The 18,032-nt window shown below is 39.8% G+C and overlaps 1 protein-coding gene across 1 annotated transcript; it reads left to right on the top strand.

Moving 5' to 3' along the window:
- Positions 1 to 334: 334 nt before the first annotated feature.
- LOC105926541 (probable polypeptide N-acetylgalactosaminyltransferase 8) lies at positions 335 to 12,732 on the top strand. Its single transcript, XM_036145186.1, has 12 exons — positions 335 to 346; positions 3,534 to 3,540; positions 3,702 to 3,951; positions 4,028 to 4,194; positions 6,663 to 6,846; positions 6,939 to 7,130; positions 9,110 to 9,224; positions 9,311 to 9,496; positions 11,776 to 11,913; positions 12,043 to 12,138; positions 12,215 to 12,382; positions 12,470 to 12,732. The coding sequence occupies exons 1-12, from the start codon at positions 335 to 337 to the stop codon at positions 12,602 to 12,604; spliced, it is 1,650 nt and encodes a 549-aa protein (XP_036001079.1). The 3' UTR covers positions 12,605 to 12,732.
- The last annotated feature ends 5,300 nt before the right edge of the window (positions 12,733 to 18,032 follow it).

Raw genomic sequence — 18,032 nt, 5'->3', positions numbered from 1 at the left:
CTGAAGATTGCAAAGTTTGTCTTTGCACTTCCCTCCCAGAGCAAACTTCTGGAGGGTTTTCAAACTGATGCAGAGCCAGTGGACTGAGGCGAGGAGCCCGAGGCGAGGAGCCAGCTGTGCGGCCCGTTGATATATAAACCCGTAAAGACTTGCAAACAAAAACTGTAAGTCACACCAGCTCTGCATCAAATTATGAATGAGGAGGATAAAGATGAAAACTAAAGACTGGAGTATAAACATTCTTGTTACTTCATTCAGGTTTATTATTGCATACAAAAGAAAAGGATACTTTTATCTCAAAATACTATCTCACATTTCTGTTTGTTTGTCCAAAATGACTCAAAAGGTGAGCTAATATTGTTACTGGATGCTTTGCTGGAATAGAAGAGTCATTATCTCTATAATTATTGCATTTCAGAGGTTTCTTTTTTTATGTGTCCTGTCTGGCAGTGTTGCACTCAGAATTGCTGTCTTGATGCCAAAGAGAGCCCGACACATCTACTCCTCTTGATACTCATGCTAAAAACTTTATTAGATATTATTTTGGGATTATGTAACATTCAATGGGCACAGAAATGGAAACGTAAAAGAGAAAGAAAGAGTTGGAAAAAGACAAGACAAAATGTTAAAAGGGAGAAAACGTGACAAAAATAGAGGAGATGAAAAAGAGAGAGCGACATAACATCCTCTGAGTCTGCTTCTACATCTGCATAGAGAGATAAAAAGAACAGCAGAACCAGCTGATAAAGTATTACAGGTGCAAACAACAGAGACTTCATGCCCTGGAAATCTCAGTATTTTATATTTTCAACCCATCTATTGAATTTAGTGCACTAGTTGATATTTTCTTTATCAGAGAACAGCACTGCAGCCAGAATATGGGCTTTTTTGACCTGCTGTAAATTAGCCAGTCCCTAACAAATGTTTCCCTTCCATTGCAGGAAGTAGAATATGTTAGATACTTTGGGAATTCTCTGCCCTGTGAATCTCTGAGAAAGGCTTCCTTTTTGCCATTAAACGCACAACATTCATTAGATCATAATCAGTCAGTTTTGTTGGCCATAACATGGGATCATTGAAATTAACGCTGTGATCCATCTCTGAGCCACTATGCTCAGACTATCCAATTTAATAGGATATATGTACTGGGTTCTTTCAATGTCTTAATTACATTTTCTGTGTGGGCTCCAGTAACATATGATAGATAATATCTACTTTGAAAGTTAACATGAACTGCTGCTGAAGATGACCACTCTGATCTACCTGGATGTTCTCTGGAGGACTGAAACGCCTCAGTGACATCAGTCTGTGGGTCTGTCGGGGCAATCAGAGAAGTTTCGTCTCCTCTCTCCGTTTCTGTGGCTCGATGTTTTCTTGCTCATGGTTTTTCACATGCTTAGATAAATTTGTTGTGTTTCCACTGAATTTACCCGGCTTTTTACAAAACATACAGCTTGATTTCATTGACTATATTAAAATATAGCCAAACGGCGCTTCTTTCCCCCTTCATGTTTTACCGCTCCTGTTTCTATGGAGCCATATTTGTGCCTTCTGATTGAGCGCGCAGGAACCAATCCGAGTGTGCAGTGAGACAACACGCGCGCGCTCAACTCAGAAAAACTCTTCTCAACCCACTGTCCTCCTCGCGCTCAGTTCCATCTCTGCTCGTGCGACCTTTTCCTTCCACGCTCAACACCAGCTGTGCGCTAGCTCGGCTCGTTCTGCGCTCACGACTTGAAAATCTCTACCTCACCAGCAGTGGCTGCTGGCCCATAGGGGGCGCTCGCTCGGGCACTGCCCTCCCTAGATGTGGAGGGGAAAAGTCAAAATATATATAGATTTTAAAAGTATTATTTTCAGTTTTTACTTAATAGTACGTGGCTACATGTAATAAGAATTATTAAAACACTTCTACTGATTGACTCTATCATTTAACAGTGCATTTCAACCAACAGAACATATCATTTCTCTTCTTCTACACTTGTGGGGCTGTGACTCAAGGAGCCCCACAAGTGTAGCGAAATAACCAATCGTATACTGTTGCTAGGGAAGATTTATAAATATTAGGCCAATCATCATCGCCAAAATGAATGGGTTTGGGGCTCCTGGAGTAGTAGCCCTAGCTGCACAGTAATAGGTGCACTTCACGCGTGACGTCACGAGCTACATCCGCGCTACATCCGGGTCGGCAAAAACAGAACTGTTTTCACTTACCAGCGTGACAAAACGGGTGTATTAGAGCGTACTTTTAGTTTATTTTTTAAATCTAAACATTGCCTACAACTTGTTGTGCTGCCGGTCGCACACAGAGGCATTCCAAATCGTCGGATGTACGTTTCTTTCGTTTACCGAAGGAAGAAGAAATAAATGGATAATTTCAATGAAAAGGATGAAGGATGCCAATCGACTGTGGCAGTCATCATACCACAACAGAATTTGCAGTCTACAGTTCATCTCCGGTAAATACAACTTAATTTTGCACTAGTCATTGTTCTACTTAAATCATTATATAAATAAAAAATTAGGATATATATTTAAGTCAAGACGTAAACGTTTGTTTCGTAATAATATACGTACATGTACAATGTATGCAAACCTTCTGGCATGAATCTGTGAAAAGGATTAATAAGACAAAACCACCAAAATAATCCTTTGTGAACGATGTTTTTTTTTTTTTTTGATGAAATGCTTATTGTGGAATCATAGTAATTTTCCGACTTTTAATTTAAATGCATGTACTGGGTTAGGCAGAGAAATCTATTGGCCAGGCCCACCAAGATTTTTTTTTAGCCTAAAATATTTAGGCTAAAATATTTAAATATTTGAGTTACTAAGAGTTACTAAGTGAGGTGTGAAAATACTGTTGTCTCTTTTCCTTCCAGCTTCTAGGCTGTGATGCAATAGTTTCTTCTGATCATACTCATCATCATTGTCATCATCATTTAAAAAGCCCTTTAGATAAGAGATACATCAGATAAGAGATAACATCTAATAAAATGACTTGGCTAAACACTCACAATTTAAAACACCACCTAACTTGCCCCATTTTTTCTGTTTAATAAATGTATGCTTTGTTTGTTTTCTGTAACCTCTGTTTGTTCTTCTCTGTTTATTCTTTACTTATCTACTTCCTATCCACTTATGGAAATATTTGCTGGATTTCATGTCCTTTGTTTTATCTGTGATGTTTGTTTTGTCTTTTATTGGTTCATGTTTATAATTCAACTTACTGTCTTGTGTTATAACATGGATGTCTATGTATTGTGTTCATTGTTGTGCTAAAATCATAAATCAATCATAATAAACAAATCCTTTCATTATGAGTACCGGCAATCTTTTAATTTGTAGTGAGTAATGAGGTGTCAGATTGCAAAGAAAATAGGTAAAATTATAATTTTTATCTTATGAATTTAAAGAAATAAAAGTTAAAGATTTAAATTAATACTTGGTAAAAGTACAGGTCCTCAAATGAAATACATTTTGTTAATATCCACCTCTTTTGTAAATTAACATTGTTACTCTTGTCTTGGTAGGTTTGCAGTGAGTCCATTCTTCTATTTTCAGAGAACGGATCCAGCAGTGTTCTGTTATTAATGTCTAATTTGCTTATTTTGTACCGTCAGATAAAAAAAGAACAGTAAAACATCCTTACTCTCACAGAATGAATAACACTTATTTTTGTTTTGCATTTCCCAAAATAGCTAATTTAAAAGAGAAACCTGTCCAGAAGACCTCCACAAAAGAAGATTATCCAAAGAACAACCAAAAAAGGGTGAAAAGTGCGGCGCCAAAGTTGTACCCAAACTCCCACCTGTTTACAAAGTGGGGCGATGATCTGTCAGAAGAGGAGCAGAAGGAGGCTGAAGCTCTTTTTCAGATTTATGGATACAACGTCTTCCTCAGCAACCAGTTGCCCTCCAATCGGAAACTCCCTGATCTGAGAGATCCAAGGTAAATGTTGCTGGTAGGAACAAACAATCACAGTTTTTTCTCGTTGAAAAGTCACACATCATCTCAAACCACATAGATGTGTGCAGATGAATTATCCCAAAGACCTTCCCAGCCTCAGCGTGGTGCTAATCTACATAAACGAGGCTCTTTCTGTAATTAAGAGGGCAGTAAGAAGCATCATCACCCACACACCCAAACACCTGCTGAAGGAGATCATTCTGGTGGACGATCACAGCACTTACAGTAAGTTCAGCTGCAGCCTCACGATGGGAAAATTAAGGACACCCATGAAATATTATTTTTTTAAATTAATATTTAGATATCAATGTCCTTTTTTATTTCTTAAAAAATGAAGCTATTTTATTGCATTTTCCAAAAATCCTCCTAGTTTTATTTATGATGAAAACATTAGGACAACCGACGCCTCCATAGCTACATAGCTAGTTTCTTGTCTCTGGCATCAGTCTGAGGACATTTTGACATACTCCTCACTTCTTGCGGTGAGCTGTTAGAGCATCTCAATGAGATCAAGATCTGGACTTTGACTAGGCTCAGAACTGTCAGCGTGAGAATCGGTGGATTTGCTGTAAGTTTTGGGTTCCACTGGAAAGAGACCCTGGAACAGACCCAGAAATCTCTGGAGGACTTTATCTGTCTGGCCTGGGGACACCCAGTGTTTCCCCAGGATGAGCTGGAGGACGTCACTGGAGAGAAGGATGTCTGCGGTTCCCTCACGGACATGTTGACCCCGCAACCACCTGATCTTGGATACGCAGAAGACCATGGATGAAAGATTTAAAGGGAAAGCCATTAGATAATAACCATGCTTTGTGGCCAAGAGAGTAAATGGGTGCTGGGATGGGCTTTCTGTTGATTTCTTATTTTGGGCAGAAGATCTGTATGAAGCAGTCTCGGTGTGGTTCCAGATTCTTAAAGAGCCAAGAAGGTGGGTTCTTCTCAGAACGGGAGGTAGAAGCGCATCTGGAAACCACGAAAGAAGTAGGGTTGGGGGGGGGGGGTAGCTGATAAAGGTTTTGAATGGGGATAAACCTGAAGTGGCAAAATGAATGAGGAGTCATTAGCACTGCAACATTGCAGCGTAGGTTCTAGTTCCTGACTGAGCCGTTCACGTTGTGCATTAGTCTGGGGTTGGAGACCCAAAGCGAGTCGTGAATTGCACAGAGGTCTTTCCATGCCTGGGCTATCAACTGGAGTCCTCTGTGATTTCTGTGAGAATGCCTTGGAGTCTGAAGATATGATTTATGGGTAATTTGGTGGTGACAGTGGCAGAAGGTAATCTGGAGAGGTCAGAGCCGTTGGAGAGCCCTGTGAGGGTGGTGTTGGATATGGAAGCGGTGAGGAGGAGGAATTAACCTAATTATTTACCTTGGAATATAGAGGGATGATGGTACACATGGTCTGGGGGAGATCCTTTCTGGGATCTGGTTCATCCTGAAGAGCGTGCTGGATTTTTGGTTCTCCAGATCCCAGGAGAGACCTCCATGCATGACTGAGAGAGGAAGTTTTTTTCCAGTTGATTGGGAACATCTTCAGATGAGAACTCTTGAGAGAGCCTCTGGTTTGATGTTTCACAATACGTAATAGTTAAATTGAAACAAGAGAAGAAAAGAGACCAGCATAACATCTGAGGATTTAAGCGCTCAGCTAATTGAAGGTAGGGAAGGTTTTTATGGTCTGGCTGTTGCTCTGTGCTCTCCAGCTAATGTCTGCATTCCTCTAACGAGCTTCCCTGAACAACAGAGCTGCTCAGAGCCCGGCCACTCTCTGTAGGAAGCTCGTTTCAGCTGTTTGTACTGTATCCAGGATCTCCTTCCTTACCTCTTGACCATAGGGGACATTGGTAGATATACAGACTGTTAAAGCGAGAGCTTTGCTTTTTGGCTCAACTCTGTCTTCATCACAACCAAGCAGAGCAGCATTGGCATTACTGCAGACAAAGCTCCAGGTACAGACATGCACTTTCATATCAACAGTAGGAAGAACCTGCTGTAGGTCTCCTGAGGACATTTTAGTGTTCTTGGGTGAACTTGCTTGTGTTGGCTGTGGTTTTGAATGTTCCCCGGTTGTGGAATATTTTCTATACAGTGGAATGGCAGATTTCACATTCTTCTGAGACCTATTTAAATCCCTCATCAGACCCAGAAGCTCCTACAATCCTCTCCCTGAAGATCCTTAGATATCACCACGGTGTTGAATGTCACTTCAACCATCAGGAGCACCAAACTGAATGTCTGAGGTCTAAAACAGGAAAAAAACTCGTTCAGAATGCTAAGTAATGATGTCCTTCATCATGTTCACGTATTTTGTTTCTTTTACAAGGCTTACGTTTTTCTTTATAGGTAATAATTAAATATCCATGTAAAAAAACAAACACAGGCTGTCCTAATTTTTTCCCATGACTATAGACCCCACATTTCTTCATCCTGTATAGAAGACACTTTAAGTTTGAAGGACAGGTCAGTGGTTTGGTGGCTTAACAAACAAACATCTCCCACATCAGAATCAGAATCAGATTCAGACATACTTTAATGATCCCAGGTGGAAATTACTTAAATTAAGTAATTTAGGTTAAGGTTTAAGGTCAGAATAAGGTTCGGCTCCTTAGAGGCCAAAGAACAGGAACTAGGATTGATTCTGGACAGCACAACATTGTTTTCTGTACTGCTTCTGACCGAGGATTGTATTTTCAGATGATCTTGGGAAACCTTTGTACGACTTCATTGATGAAGTTCACAAAGAAACGCCTGGCCTCATTAAAAGAGTCTGGCACCCACATCAAATGGGTTTGTCCCAGTCCCGGATCACAGGCTGGAAGCAGGCCACAGGAGATGTTGTGGCTATTTTAGATGCTCACATTGAAGCTACGCAGGGATGGTAAGCAAAAAACACCAGATCAAGATCAAGATTGTAGTCCGTCTTCTCCTCCTGAGCTTTATAACACATTTAGTTTCGTGTGTCGTCTGCAGGGCTGAACCTTTGCTGGCCAGGATTAAAGCTGACAGGACCGTGGTGGTGTCTCCTGTTTTTGATAAGGTCAACTACGATGATCTACAGGTGGAACGATACGAATCGTTTGCTCATGGCTTTGACTGGGCTCTGTGGTGCATGTACGAGTCCTTCGGACCAGACTGGAACGGGAAGCAATCCCAGCCTGGAAAGTATGTTGGAAAATGAACCCTAGAATATTTATTGTAACCCCCATTAATTAAGCATCTCTGTTACAAATCCTAAAAATTAATCAAACAGAAGATATTTAAAATGGAACTAAGAGTTAACAGGAACTACAGCCAAGAATCAGTGGTGTTATTAATTCCTCTTGTATGTACTTAATATTTTAACCTGTTGAAAAGGAAGAAAACAAATAAGAATCAAGAACAAATACATTAATGATGAAGCTACTTTAAAGCTTAAAAGTGAAGTTAAGACTTCCGGGTTGACGGGCGAGGCGATGGCAGCGTAGGAGAGTGGCTCCTGGCATTTTGAGTAAAAATCACTCATGACAGCCTGAATACTAAATAAAAACGAGGACAAAGTCAAATATAGGAGTGTGGGCCTTGATAATGCCTGAACATGAGCAGAAAAAGTCAACGTAGTTCGAGTTAATTGAGAGAGATGAAGTCAGCCGGGCATCCCGGGTTAGCAGGATGAAAGGAGCAGTTAGTTACGGGTTTATCGATACTACTACTCTTAACGACACTCCTTATCGATACGATATTATTGATACTTATTTTTTCAATCAAACAAAAGGGTAAAAAAAACTAATAATGATCACTTACTGGTTTATTTTTCAAACATTTGGAACAGAAGCAAACAAAAAAGTACAAACATATATTTTTTAATAAAAATAGAGTAACAAAAACATTATAGAAATAACTTCGTAAGACCAAAACACCTTGTTGAATAAAGTGTGTAGTTGTAGGAGAGAGGAATATCTACACTGAAAAGACAAAAGAAAAATTAAAAACACTCTGAATATGTTAAAAAAAAGAACTTATTTCAAGTGTTAAATAATATTTCTGCCTGAATCCAAACTACATTTATACATGTTTTTATATAATTAATTTTAACCAAAAGATAGCAGAGGGACCCACAGTGGATGAGGTGAAGAAATGATATAAATGTATAAGTCAGTTACAGGGAGGATCTATTTAAGAGCAAAATTTACAGAGAAAACAAAATATTCCCACTACCCATTAAAGATTTATCATATATTTACATCCCGCTTTGTAATCTAGTGGAAGCTTTGCTCATTTTCAAAGGGAAACAGACGCTTCACAGCTGCTCTGTTTGCTGAGGAGACGGTAAACTCAGAGCGATCGCTGCTTTTCCTTGTTGCCCGCGTCTCAAACAACAGAAGAAAATTTGATAGATCCATTGCTTTCTGCTTGGATCTTTAAGTTGTTTTGGGTCAACAGTGGTTCTGGCCTTGGTATTCTCCCATAGAGGCCATCTTTGTCCCGTCTGTCTTTCTTATTGTTGAATCATGACCTCTGAAGTGCAACTCATCCCAAAATCAAATTTCAATTTTGCACATATTTAATGAACTTGTTAAGTTTTGCAATATTTCTTTTAAAACCGTCACCAGAACCAGAACCAGAACCAGACATGGAGAAGCAGCATTTAGTTCCTGTGCTCTACTGATCTGGAACAAACTACCAGAAAACTGGAAAAGCGCAGAAAGCCTGAGTTCCTTTAAATCAAGATTAAAAACATTTGTTTAGGATTGCCTTCGACTGCTCTAGTTAAACTGTTTTACTGAAACATCACTAGTTCAACTTTGTAGTCCAACTGTTTTTAATATTTGCTTTTAGTTTCTATTCTCCCATGTTTTATTTTGTTTCATTTGTTCTACATTTTTTCCAACTTGCTTTTATTCTGTATTTATTTTCCTATTTTTCAATCATGTAAAGCACTTTGCATTGTCCTTGTACTGAAATGTGCTGTACAAATAATTTGTTTCTTGCCTGGTCTCAGTGCTGTCCTCCTAGGGTTGCAGTTGAATTTTCCATTTGGTTCAAACGTTTCATGCTTTTCTCATCATCTGCCCAGTTCGGATATAAAGCTTCTTAGTCAGACTTCTTGCAGCAGGCGGGTAAATGTGTCAGGTTTTCCTCAGATTCTGACGTCTCTCATGCAGGAGCCCCTCTGTGATGGGCATCTTTGCAGCAGACCGGGGTTTTCTTGGAGAAATCGGTGGACTTGATGGAGGCATGACAGTTTACGGAGGGGAAAACGTTGAACTTGGGATCCGCGTGAGTGGCTGCGAGTGTTAACGGTAATTTTAATACAAGACTGACACGGCCACCTCTGAACACTGATCTGTGTGTTGGCTGCTCAGGTGTGGCTGTGTGGAGGAAGTGTGGAGATCGTGCCTTGCTCCAGGATAGCTCACATCGAGAGAGCGCACAAACCGTATGCGCCGGATCTCAGCCTATCCATGAGGAGGAACGCCTTAAGGGTTGCAGATGTTTGGTTGGATGAATACAAGAAAAATGTGTTTATTGCCTGGAATGTTCCTCTGAAGGTCAGTCAGGTTCAATATTCCAGCTGGGGAGAAGCTAAAATTAAAGCTTTAATGAGATTCAAGCTGTATGATAGTAGTTTCTGGTCTTCGAGAGGTGGTGTTCTGCATGTTTTAGCTGTGTCCCACTCTAACACATCTGGACACATCCTTTAGAAGTTTTAGTACATGAGGTGTCGAAGGAGAGATGCAGAGGCAAGAAATGGCATGGTCCACAATTTGTAATTATTATTTTTATAGTGCCTATTTACATAAAGTGCACTAACCAAAAGTGAAAGTGCAATGGCGATTGTAGCAGCAGGGTCTTCTCCAGCATTAGATACCGGCCCGCTGTGGTTTCCCACCCCTGATTTATTGGCACCCCTGTTAAAGTAAGTACCTTCATTTCTCTGCCGTTCACCTTTAACAAGAAAGATGAACTTAAAGCTGGGGTGGACGATTTTTTGGGAATTTCCCCGAGTCCCTTTTTGAATAACTGCACCAGACCGTCTTACCTGCACTACTGCTCCTCAAAGGGATCGCATGAAAAAAATCTCCCAAATCCTCTCTGGTCTTATTTCTTTCTACTGAGACCTTCTTCTTCTTCTTCTCATAAACATGAAAAGGGTTTGCTTCATGCGACTCTCCGTCATGTTCAAAGTCTACGGTGAGAGCAGTGGAGCTACAATGAATGGCTAACACCGAAGCTAACCGCTAAGCTAATCGGATACATAAACACTAGAAGTGCGCAGCCAGCAAGCAGAAACTTACGAAGCCCGTCTGGTGACATGGACAGAAAAAAGTTTATAAGATGTTAAGTCGTGGCCACGTGTTACTAATGCGTGGGAACGAGATAGATGAGATAAATACTGCCTTCGGTTTAGCCTTCGGGCTTGACACTCAGTGGATGCGAGTGGATCAGGGATGCAATAACTGTACATCCTTCTTTTTCGCTAAGTGACGATAGAAAAAAAAACACTTTTTGGTAACGTCTGGTATCAGAATTTATACTTAATGATACCAGATTGTTCATGTTCATCATGTTTCTTGGATGTATGCTACACCACCATAACGGAGCTCCCTCACAAATAACTTGTGGCCACGACTTATCTATCTCGTTCGCACGCATTAGTAACTCGTGGCCATGATTTAACGTCTTGTAAACTTTTTTCTGTCCATGTCACCAAACAGGCTCCGTAGAAACTAACAAGGACCAAGGACACACACTAGTGTTACGTGAGCGCGTCAGAATGATGACATGTGGGACAACCACTAGATAAGGTGATACTCCAGGAACTAGAGGGACGGGGGAGGGGGGGGGGGGAGCAGGAACAAAACTGACCAATCCCTGCCCTTTAGTGCAAACGTCAGGGATTGGTCAGAGATTTTACAGGCCTGCAACTCCCATAGAGATTAATTTTTTAACCTCTTTTTTCTGAATACATAAAGTATTAACTAGCTACTTTTAGGATGGAAGAACGATTTTACCCAGATTAATAATAAGTATTTCTGAACAGGATTACCAACTATAGCTTTAATCCGCTGCTCCCTGGTAGTTTGGTCCACAGATGCAGGCAAACTGAAAACTTTTGCATGTTTATTGTGCCAACCAACAACAGAGCAGTTAACATGAGCACAACGTTTGGTCATCTTTACTTTTAGCACAACTCGTTAGTGGCGGCGACACAACTAGTCATTTCAGGTGGTTGACGAGGCATGCGTTAGCGTCCTTCCATGAATAATGCAAATCAAGGAGGAGCACCAAAATCTCTTGTGGATTTTTCTGGTTTGTATAAAGAGTGCACAAAAAAACACTTTCACACTCCTGATTTTCTGGAAGGTTTTAACCCAACACCAACATGAAAAGGTCAGGTTTTCTGGTGATGACCCCTTTAACATATATTTCCCCTACTGAATAAATTAAATGTTGGATTTAAACTTTTCAAGCTGAGTTTTTGCTACTGCAATCAATCATTTGTTTCATAGTTTTTTGCAGATCTTTATCAGGGGTGCCAATAAATGTGGAGGGGGATGTATGTTCAGTGGGTTATACAGTGAATATTCTGGACTAAAGATAAAATTTTAACTCTAATCTTTAACTCGAGGTTGACTAATAAAATAACAGCTTAGAAAGTAACATGCAGCAGCAGCAGGAAAGTTACCTTCAGACTGAAATGATTAAAAGGATATTTTAGCTGATTCTGTTTCATCTTCTAATGTGCATTTTAAATGTTTTGACTTAAACAGATTTTACCCAATTTTATGATTTTTATATGTACCATTTTGGTGATATTTGCCAACAGGACCATGGAATTGATATCGGCGATGTGTCAGAGAGGAAAAAACTCAGAGAGAACCTGAAATGTAAACCTTTTAGTTGGTACCTGGAGAACGTTTACCCGAGTCTGGAAAGATGGGACAATGTCTTGGGCTACGGAGTGGTAAGGACCTTTTTCAGGAGTTCATGCAAAACCAGTTAGCCTGAAATGTTCTCAGTTACTTCAGATAAAGAAATATGCTTTTAAGTACAGTAGCTGTGCTTGTCGGACTCTAAAATGCGCTCTCCTCAGCTGCAGAACAGCCTTTTTAAGAACCACTGCGTGGATCAGGGAGTGATTCCTGGAAACATTCCAGTCTTATACGAGTGCCACTTCCAAGAACCACAGGTAGCACAAAAAGTTGATAATATAAGCTCAAACCAAAATACCGCACCCGAAACGTCAAGCTATTCCTTTCCTGCAGCGGTGTTTCTACAACACAGAGAGGGAGATCCTCATCGGGAGGTTGAGATCTCACAAATACAGCAGCAACCGCTGCCTGGTGGATCCAGGCTCAGGAAGCATCCCCACTCTGCACGAGTGCAACGTGGCGAAGCTAAACCAGCTACACATGCACTGGGACTTCACACAAGTAAGCTGGGAACATTCATGGCAGCAATGCAGTGCTGTCTGCAATTAATGCTGTTATCTCATTAAATGTTCAATCAAACCTTCACAGGGCCGGGAAATTAGGAACATGGCTACGAAGAGATGTCTGGAGATCGCCCAGGGAGAAAACTACTACTATCAGCTCATCATTCAGCCCTGCAGCAGCCAGAGCTGGACCATTCAGCACCTCATCACAACCTTCTAGCTTAGCAGACCTTTAAGACTGATGGACCAGAACAACGGAAATTATACTCGTTTTACACCACATAATAAATGTTGTTAACATCAATGGGAAAGAAGAAATTAAGTAATTTTGTTTGCAACTCGACTTTATTGGGCCTCTAATTAAGGTGACAGGCAAAGCATTAAGCTGAGAAGCAGCCAAAAGGCCCATAATAACTCTGGGGGAGCTGCAGAGCTGCACAGGAGAGAGAAACTGTTCACAGGATGTTATAAGAATTATTATTCTGAAGTCACTATGGCCTCACACCACTCGGACAGAGGAGGCCTGGAGACCTGATGTCTGTGTATAAGATCCACTGTTTTCTGATTGCAAGGCCAAATGCTGCAGCTGCTGAGGGATACTGATTGTTTACAATAGACTGTCTTTGTTTTGTCTCATGGGAAGGCCACGGTGCAGTATTAGGGGAAGCCCGAAAAGCGAGGCAGACAGAGACAGGGCAGACAGAGACTGCAGCGGAACCGTGGGGTGCGATTACTTTCCAACTATGCGAATCTCTGCTCTGTTTCTCAATAAAGGTGCTGGAACGTTATACCACCGTCTCGTCATTTAGTAAAGATGGGAACTCAGTTACTATTGTTTAATATTCCACCCAAACCTCCCATAACAATTTGGCGTCACGAACAGGATCTCCGACCGACGAGCGAGGGAGTCCGGGGACAGGAGCTGTTTTGGCCAACCCGGAGAGGTTATCCGGCCTCTGGTACCCCGAATGGATTTTCAAGGGATGTGGAGGAGCTCCTGGTCTCGGAGCGTCTCTGGGCGTCGGCGCGAAGATCCGAACCTTTCTTTCATGAGACGGTAAGGGGATTATTTTCCAGCTCTTTTAAAAACAAACGCAATTGGTCAAAAATGCTTGCAAGCTTTTAAAATTTAAACCCCATTTTAAAGTATACCTCAAGAAATTTTAAAATTAAAAACTGTAAACCTAAAAGGTAGAAAAAGTAAAAGCCGGTAGAAATAATGAATTATATTTAATCCTTAAGGCAAATAAAACAGGGTTGGCAATACCGAACGGTGACTAAGGTTTAAACATTAAACTAAAATTCAAAATTTAATTAGAATACGTTTTCAGCTGAAATACGGACTTTCCCACAAGGGGGGAGGAGTGGCAGAGTGATTTTCACCTGGAGAACAGGTGACCGGCTGAGCAGTTTGCAGCTGGTCCATTAAAGTCCTCTTGTCTTGGGTTTGTGCAAGAGGCTGTCCACTTCTGTTGTGGATGAAAGCGGCAGGGATGCTTAAGTCCTTGACTGTTGCGAAGACGTTTGCAGCTTTGATAAGTGGGGACCCCGACCATTATACCAAAAAGGCGACCATCGGATGTGAGGCCTTTCATTTAGTTGGTCGATCGTGCTAAAGACGAGTAGAAAATAATAATAAAACACAAAAAAAGGATAAAATAAATAAAAACAAACAAAAAAAAGTCTGGAAGCAGAAGAGTCAGTGTAATGGTTTAAAGGCAGAGTTTTTCAGGGTCAAGCCTAGCCCCAGGGTGAGACGTTCGATTTCATGCTGAAAAACGTAGGGGCCCAGACGCATGACATGCATAAATGATTTGAAATGATTTGATTAAACATGCAGATTTCTCACATAGGGATTATTATTATTACTATTATTTTTATTTTATTGCAGTACTGCTACTAAATAATAAAAATAAAATTAAGAGAAAAAAAGAAAAGCGATAAAAACAAGGAAACGGAAACGAAACTAAAAAGGCGTTGCACCGGGGAAGCGTTTACATGGGGACCGATTAGGCACTTCCGTTGTGGATAAAATTGGTCTAAACTGCTAATAGCGACGTATAACTTTCAAAAATGGGTAAGCGTCCAAGTGTCTGCGAGACACAGAGTTGTATCCTTGCGGGACTGAAGCGTAAAACCGCGTGTGGACGAAGCATCGGGGGGTCGTAACCAGCGCACGCTCTCCACCTTTTAAACTAAGCGGGAACTTAACGCGTTGAAAACATCTTTCGGCGTTGACGTTTAAAAATTATGAAAACATAGAACTATTTAAGATGGTGAAAAAGCAGGCCTGCACGTGTTTGTCTGTCTGAATGTCATCGTTTGTATGTAACCGTACGTGTGTATGTATCTATGTAACTAAACGTTCGTCTGTGTGAATTAATTCGGGGTAAAAGTAATGTTCATGGTTTCAGAATGTTCATTTGTTTTGGGAGAACTGCAGCTCCGTAATTCAAATGACATTTTAAGCATGGACTATGTTAACAATAGAGGTACAGTAAAAGAGAGATTTAAATAACAAAGTTTGTTTTTTAACATTAAATATCAGGACCAAATTAAATTGATACACGGAGAGATTAACATGTCTTGAACGGAAATATTTCAGCTTTGTTAGAAATTGGAAATAAGCGTTACATAAGCTTGTTAATAAGTTTACTGTTTTACAAATTTAGGCTGAGATCCTATCACTTGTTTTTTAGCCCTAAAGTAATTTAAAATTACTGAAATCTCATTACTTATAATAATAATGATTCATCACAAACCAGTCCAGTTGAAAGAAGTTTAGATATACAAGATTTTTGATTTAAATAGATGAGGGAAAACTGTGCTTTGAACAAACTGTATGGAACTAAATATGGTTGTTTTTCTAAGGGTTCTCAATTAATTTATTTTATTTCTTTTATTTGGGATTTGAATGCAACTAATGAGAAATTTTGAAAAGCGTCAAAATATCAGAAGGCCACGTTACACGCGTCATCAGTTAAAAAATCATCTGATTTTATTAGTTATGCTGCGCTGAGGTGAACCTCAGACGGACGGCATAACCTGAGAAGGACAATAGATATGATAAACAAATCTGACCATGATTTAAAACATCTGAATGTTTATGGCGAGGCTGGGTCTGTGTGTTCTGGCCTGGGGCCTGAAAACTATGTCAGAGGGAAAAAATAAAATAAAGCCAGCTTCTGAAGGGTTAAATTTTAATTCTAATCTTGGTTTGTTTTGGGTAGCCTTCTCAATGTGCGGAATTATGGGGAAAACTCTTATCATTTATAGAGAAACACTAGAAGTTCAGTAAGCTAAAAGGGAAAAATCATTGTTTTAAAGTTTCACCCTTGACCAATTAAGATTGAAAAGGTATATATGTATAAAAGTATTACTAACAGCAAATACACATGGTCAAAGGACCAGAAGGATATCAAAAAGGTTTGTAATAAGTCAAAAACCTATGTCATATTGGAAAAGACATAATTGTGCTCCTTGGAAAACAATTTTGTTTTAGTTTTTTTGGTTCATTTCTTTCGTTTTTTTTTTTTTCTTTCTTTTGGAGGGGTTTTGAACAAAGTTTCAAAGGAAAGGTGAAGAATAGAAACCTTCCCAGGATCAGAGAAAAAAAGGGAAAAACATCACGTTAAAGGGACACTAAGGGGACCAGGGTTTTAACTGCATGCTATTAACACTCTTGTTTTTCTCTGAGTTATTGCTTTCAGATTAAAGGAGTTATAATCAGATTTGGACACTAAATTATACTTGGTTTTAACCAAGTTATGCCAGATCTTCCAGCAGGAAAGGTGGTGTCTTAAAAATGTTTGTTGCTTTCTGCTATTAACAGCTCTATCTTTCTGCTTCTTTTTCTTTGCAAAGAAACCTGGTCAATATGATAGGATTGTGCTAACATAGAGATTTAGTCTCATTTTAGACATTCTCAGATGCGAGAGAATGCAGAAACAGTGCCGCAGTGCCATGGGGGCTGATCCTTGGGACAAGGACTAAAGGTGATGTCATTGACTTCAGCCTGATCCAGTTTTGAGTTTTATTTTGTCAGAGACAAAGTTTGATTTATTTTTTTTATCCTTTTGTTTCTTTTATGTTTGTCATGTTAGAGGGAACACTGTAGTTAAAATGTTTGTGACTGCTTTGCTGTAATTTCTTTTCAACCTATGGAGTGTTTTCTTTGGCAAAAAATGCTGGCAGAATTCATTCTGTTTGCAGGCGTGAGGACTGGAGGATGGACTGTTGATGAGAAGGAGAATGTTGGGCTGCTGAATTTAGACATTGGACTGAAAATGGACAATGAAGGACTATGACTGAGGCATCGGACAACCTTCGACAACAAACACAGATGAGTTCTGCAGACACGACTTCATGCATTTCACTTCAGATTTTGTTGTACACAATTAAAACAAAACACACATTACGAAACACATTAAGATTATGTAAAGGTGAAAACTTTTAAAGAAGTAACTTGATGGGAATCATAGAGCAACCTAATTAAGTGGGTATTATATCAACAGTTAAATAAATAAATTAATTAATTAGTTTTCACTATATAAGTAGAGTAATCTGAACTTTTAAATAGCATTTCATTTAGTGAACATCTTAGAGTAAGCTGATTTCTGCCAATCCGGCAGGCATCAATAAAACGCAAAGAAAGATTACTGGCTAAAATGGGTAATGTTGCAATAAAATTAGCATAATGACACATCCTACTAACTAACATGGGTAAATTTAGGATTAAAGCATCAGGGTACAATGGTTACAATATTTATGGAGATTTAATATCTTTCAACTAGAACACAAATAACTCAATAGTCTTTTTAACCAGTTAAACATCCTAAGGGAAAAAACACAACACTGAATTTAGCAAACCTTTAACCTGACAGCTTTTAGATCAGGATAATTTAATGGTTATCGTCTTACATACAAAAAAATAAGTAAGATTAATTTAATTAGATTAAATTCTGGGGACATTTTGGATCTGGTCAGGATGGTTGGGGGGCTGTGATGATAAAAGGGTAACAGCTTGAAGGTGATATCAATGAATGAAGGTTTTCTCTGAGGAACATTAAAGCAGCAAAGACACCCCACATTGGAACTCCTGTTTTGAACGGGACATAAGGTGAGATCCTTACAATGAGAGGCGTTCCACACAGGGGGGTGTGGAGACCCCTGGGGCATGGCACCCAGGACGAGCTGCTGTGGACTTGACAAAGCTGGTGGAACCAGAGAGACGACAAGGTGGTCCCACAGGTTACCTGACACCTTACACTGACTGTAAAGGGTTCTGGGTTTTCAGGGTTGCTGAAAACAGAAAGCTTCAGAGAACCTTTAACCCTTCCTGACCAGGCACGCAGAATACATAGATCATAGATCAGATTGCAGAGGCCTAGACAAATAGGAATGCAGAGACGCGTTCACCCAAGAACTTCTTAATAAAAGTCCTTAATCCTCAGTTTAAGAAGATAAATAAATAAATAATCACAATGTACACAATGTAAGGTTTACTTTATTTTAGGATTAATTTGGGAACTAATTCTGATTTGCTTAAGTAGCTTTGGTTGTTCAACAATGTTAGAACATTTTCAAAAAACTCCTGTTCTCTCCTGCTCTCTGCTTTGTTTTGTGTTGTAGAACCTTGGCATCCTTGA

The sequence above is a fragment of the Fundulus heteroclitus genome, chromosome 2 (assembly GCF_011125445.2).
Source record: "Fundulus heteroclitus isolate FHET01 chromosome 2, MU-UCD_Fhet_4.1, whole genome shotgun sequence".
In the NCBI taxonomy this organism is placed as follows: Eukaryota; Metazoa; Chordata; class Actinopteri; order Cyprinodontiformes; family Fundulidae; genus Fundulus; species Fundulus heteroclitus.
The sequence above is the reverse complement of the archived record's forward strand: the minus strand, read 5'-3'. Positions and strand labels throughout refer to the sequence as shown.

Coding starts and splice junctions, on each gene's coding strand:
- LOC105926541 (XM_036145186.1), top strand. Junction 4,195..6,662: donor GGACGATCACAGCACTTACA/GTAAGTTCAGCT, acceptor TTGTATTTTCAG/ATGATCTTGGGAAACCTTTG. Junction 7,131..9,109: donor AAGCAATCCCAGCCTGGAAA/GTATGTTGGAAA, acceptor TCTCTCATGCAG/GAGCCCCTCTGTGATGGGCA.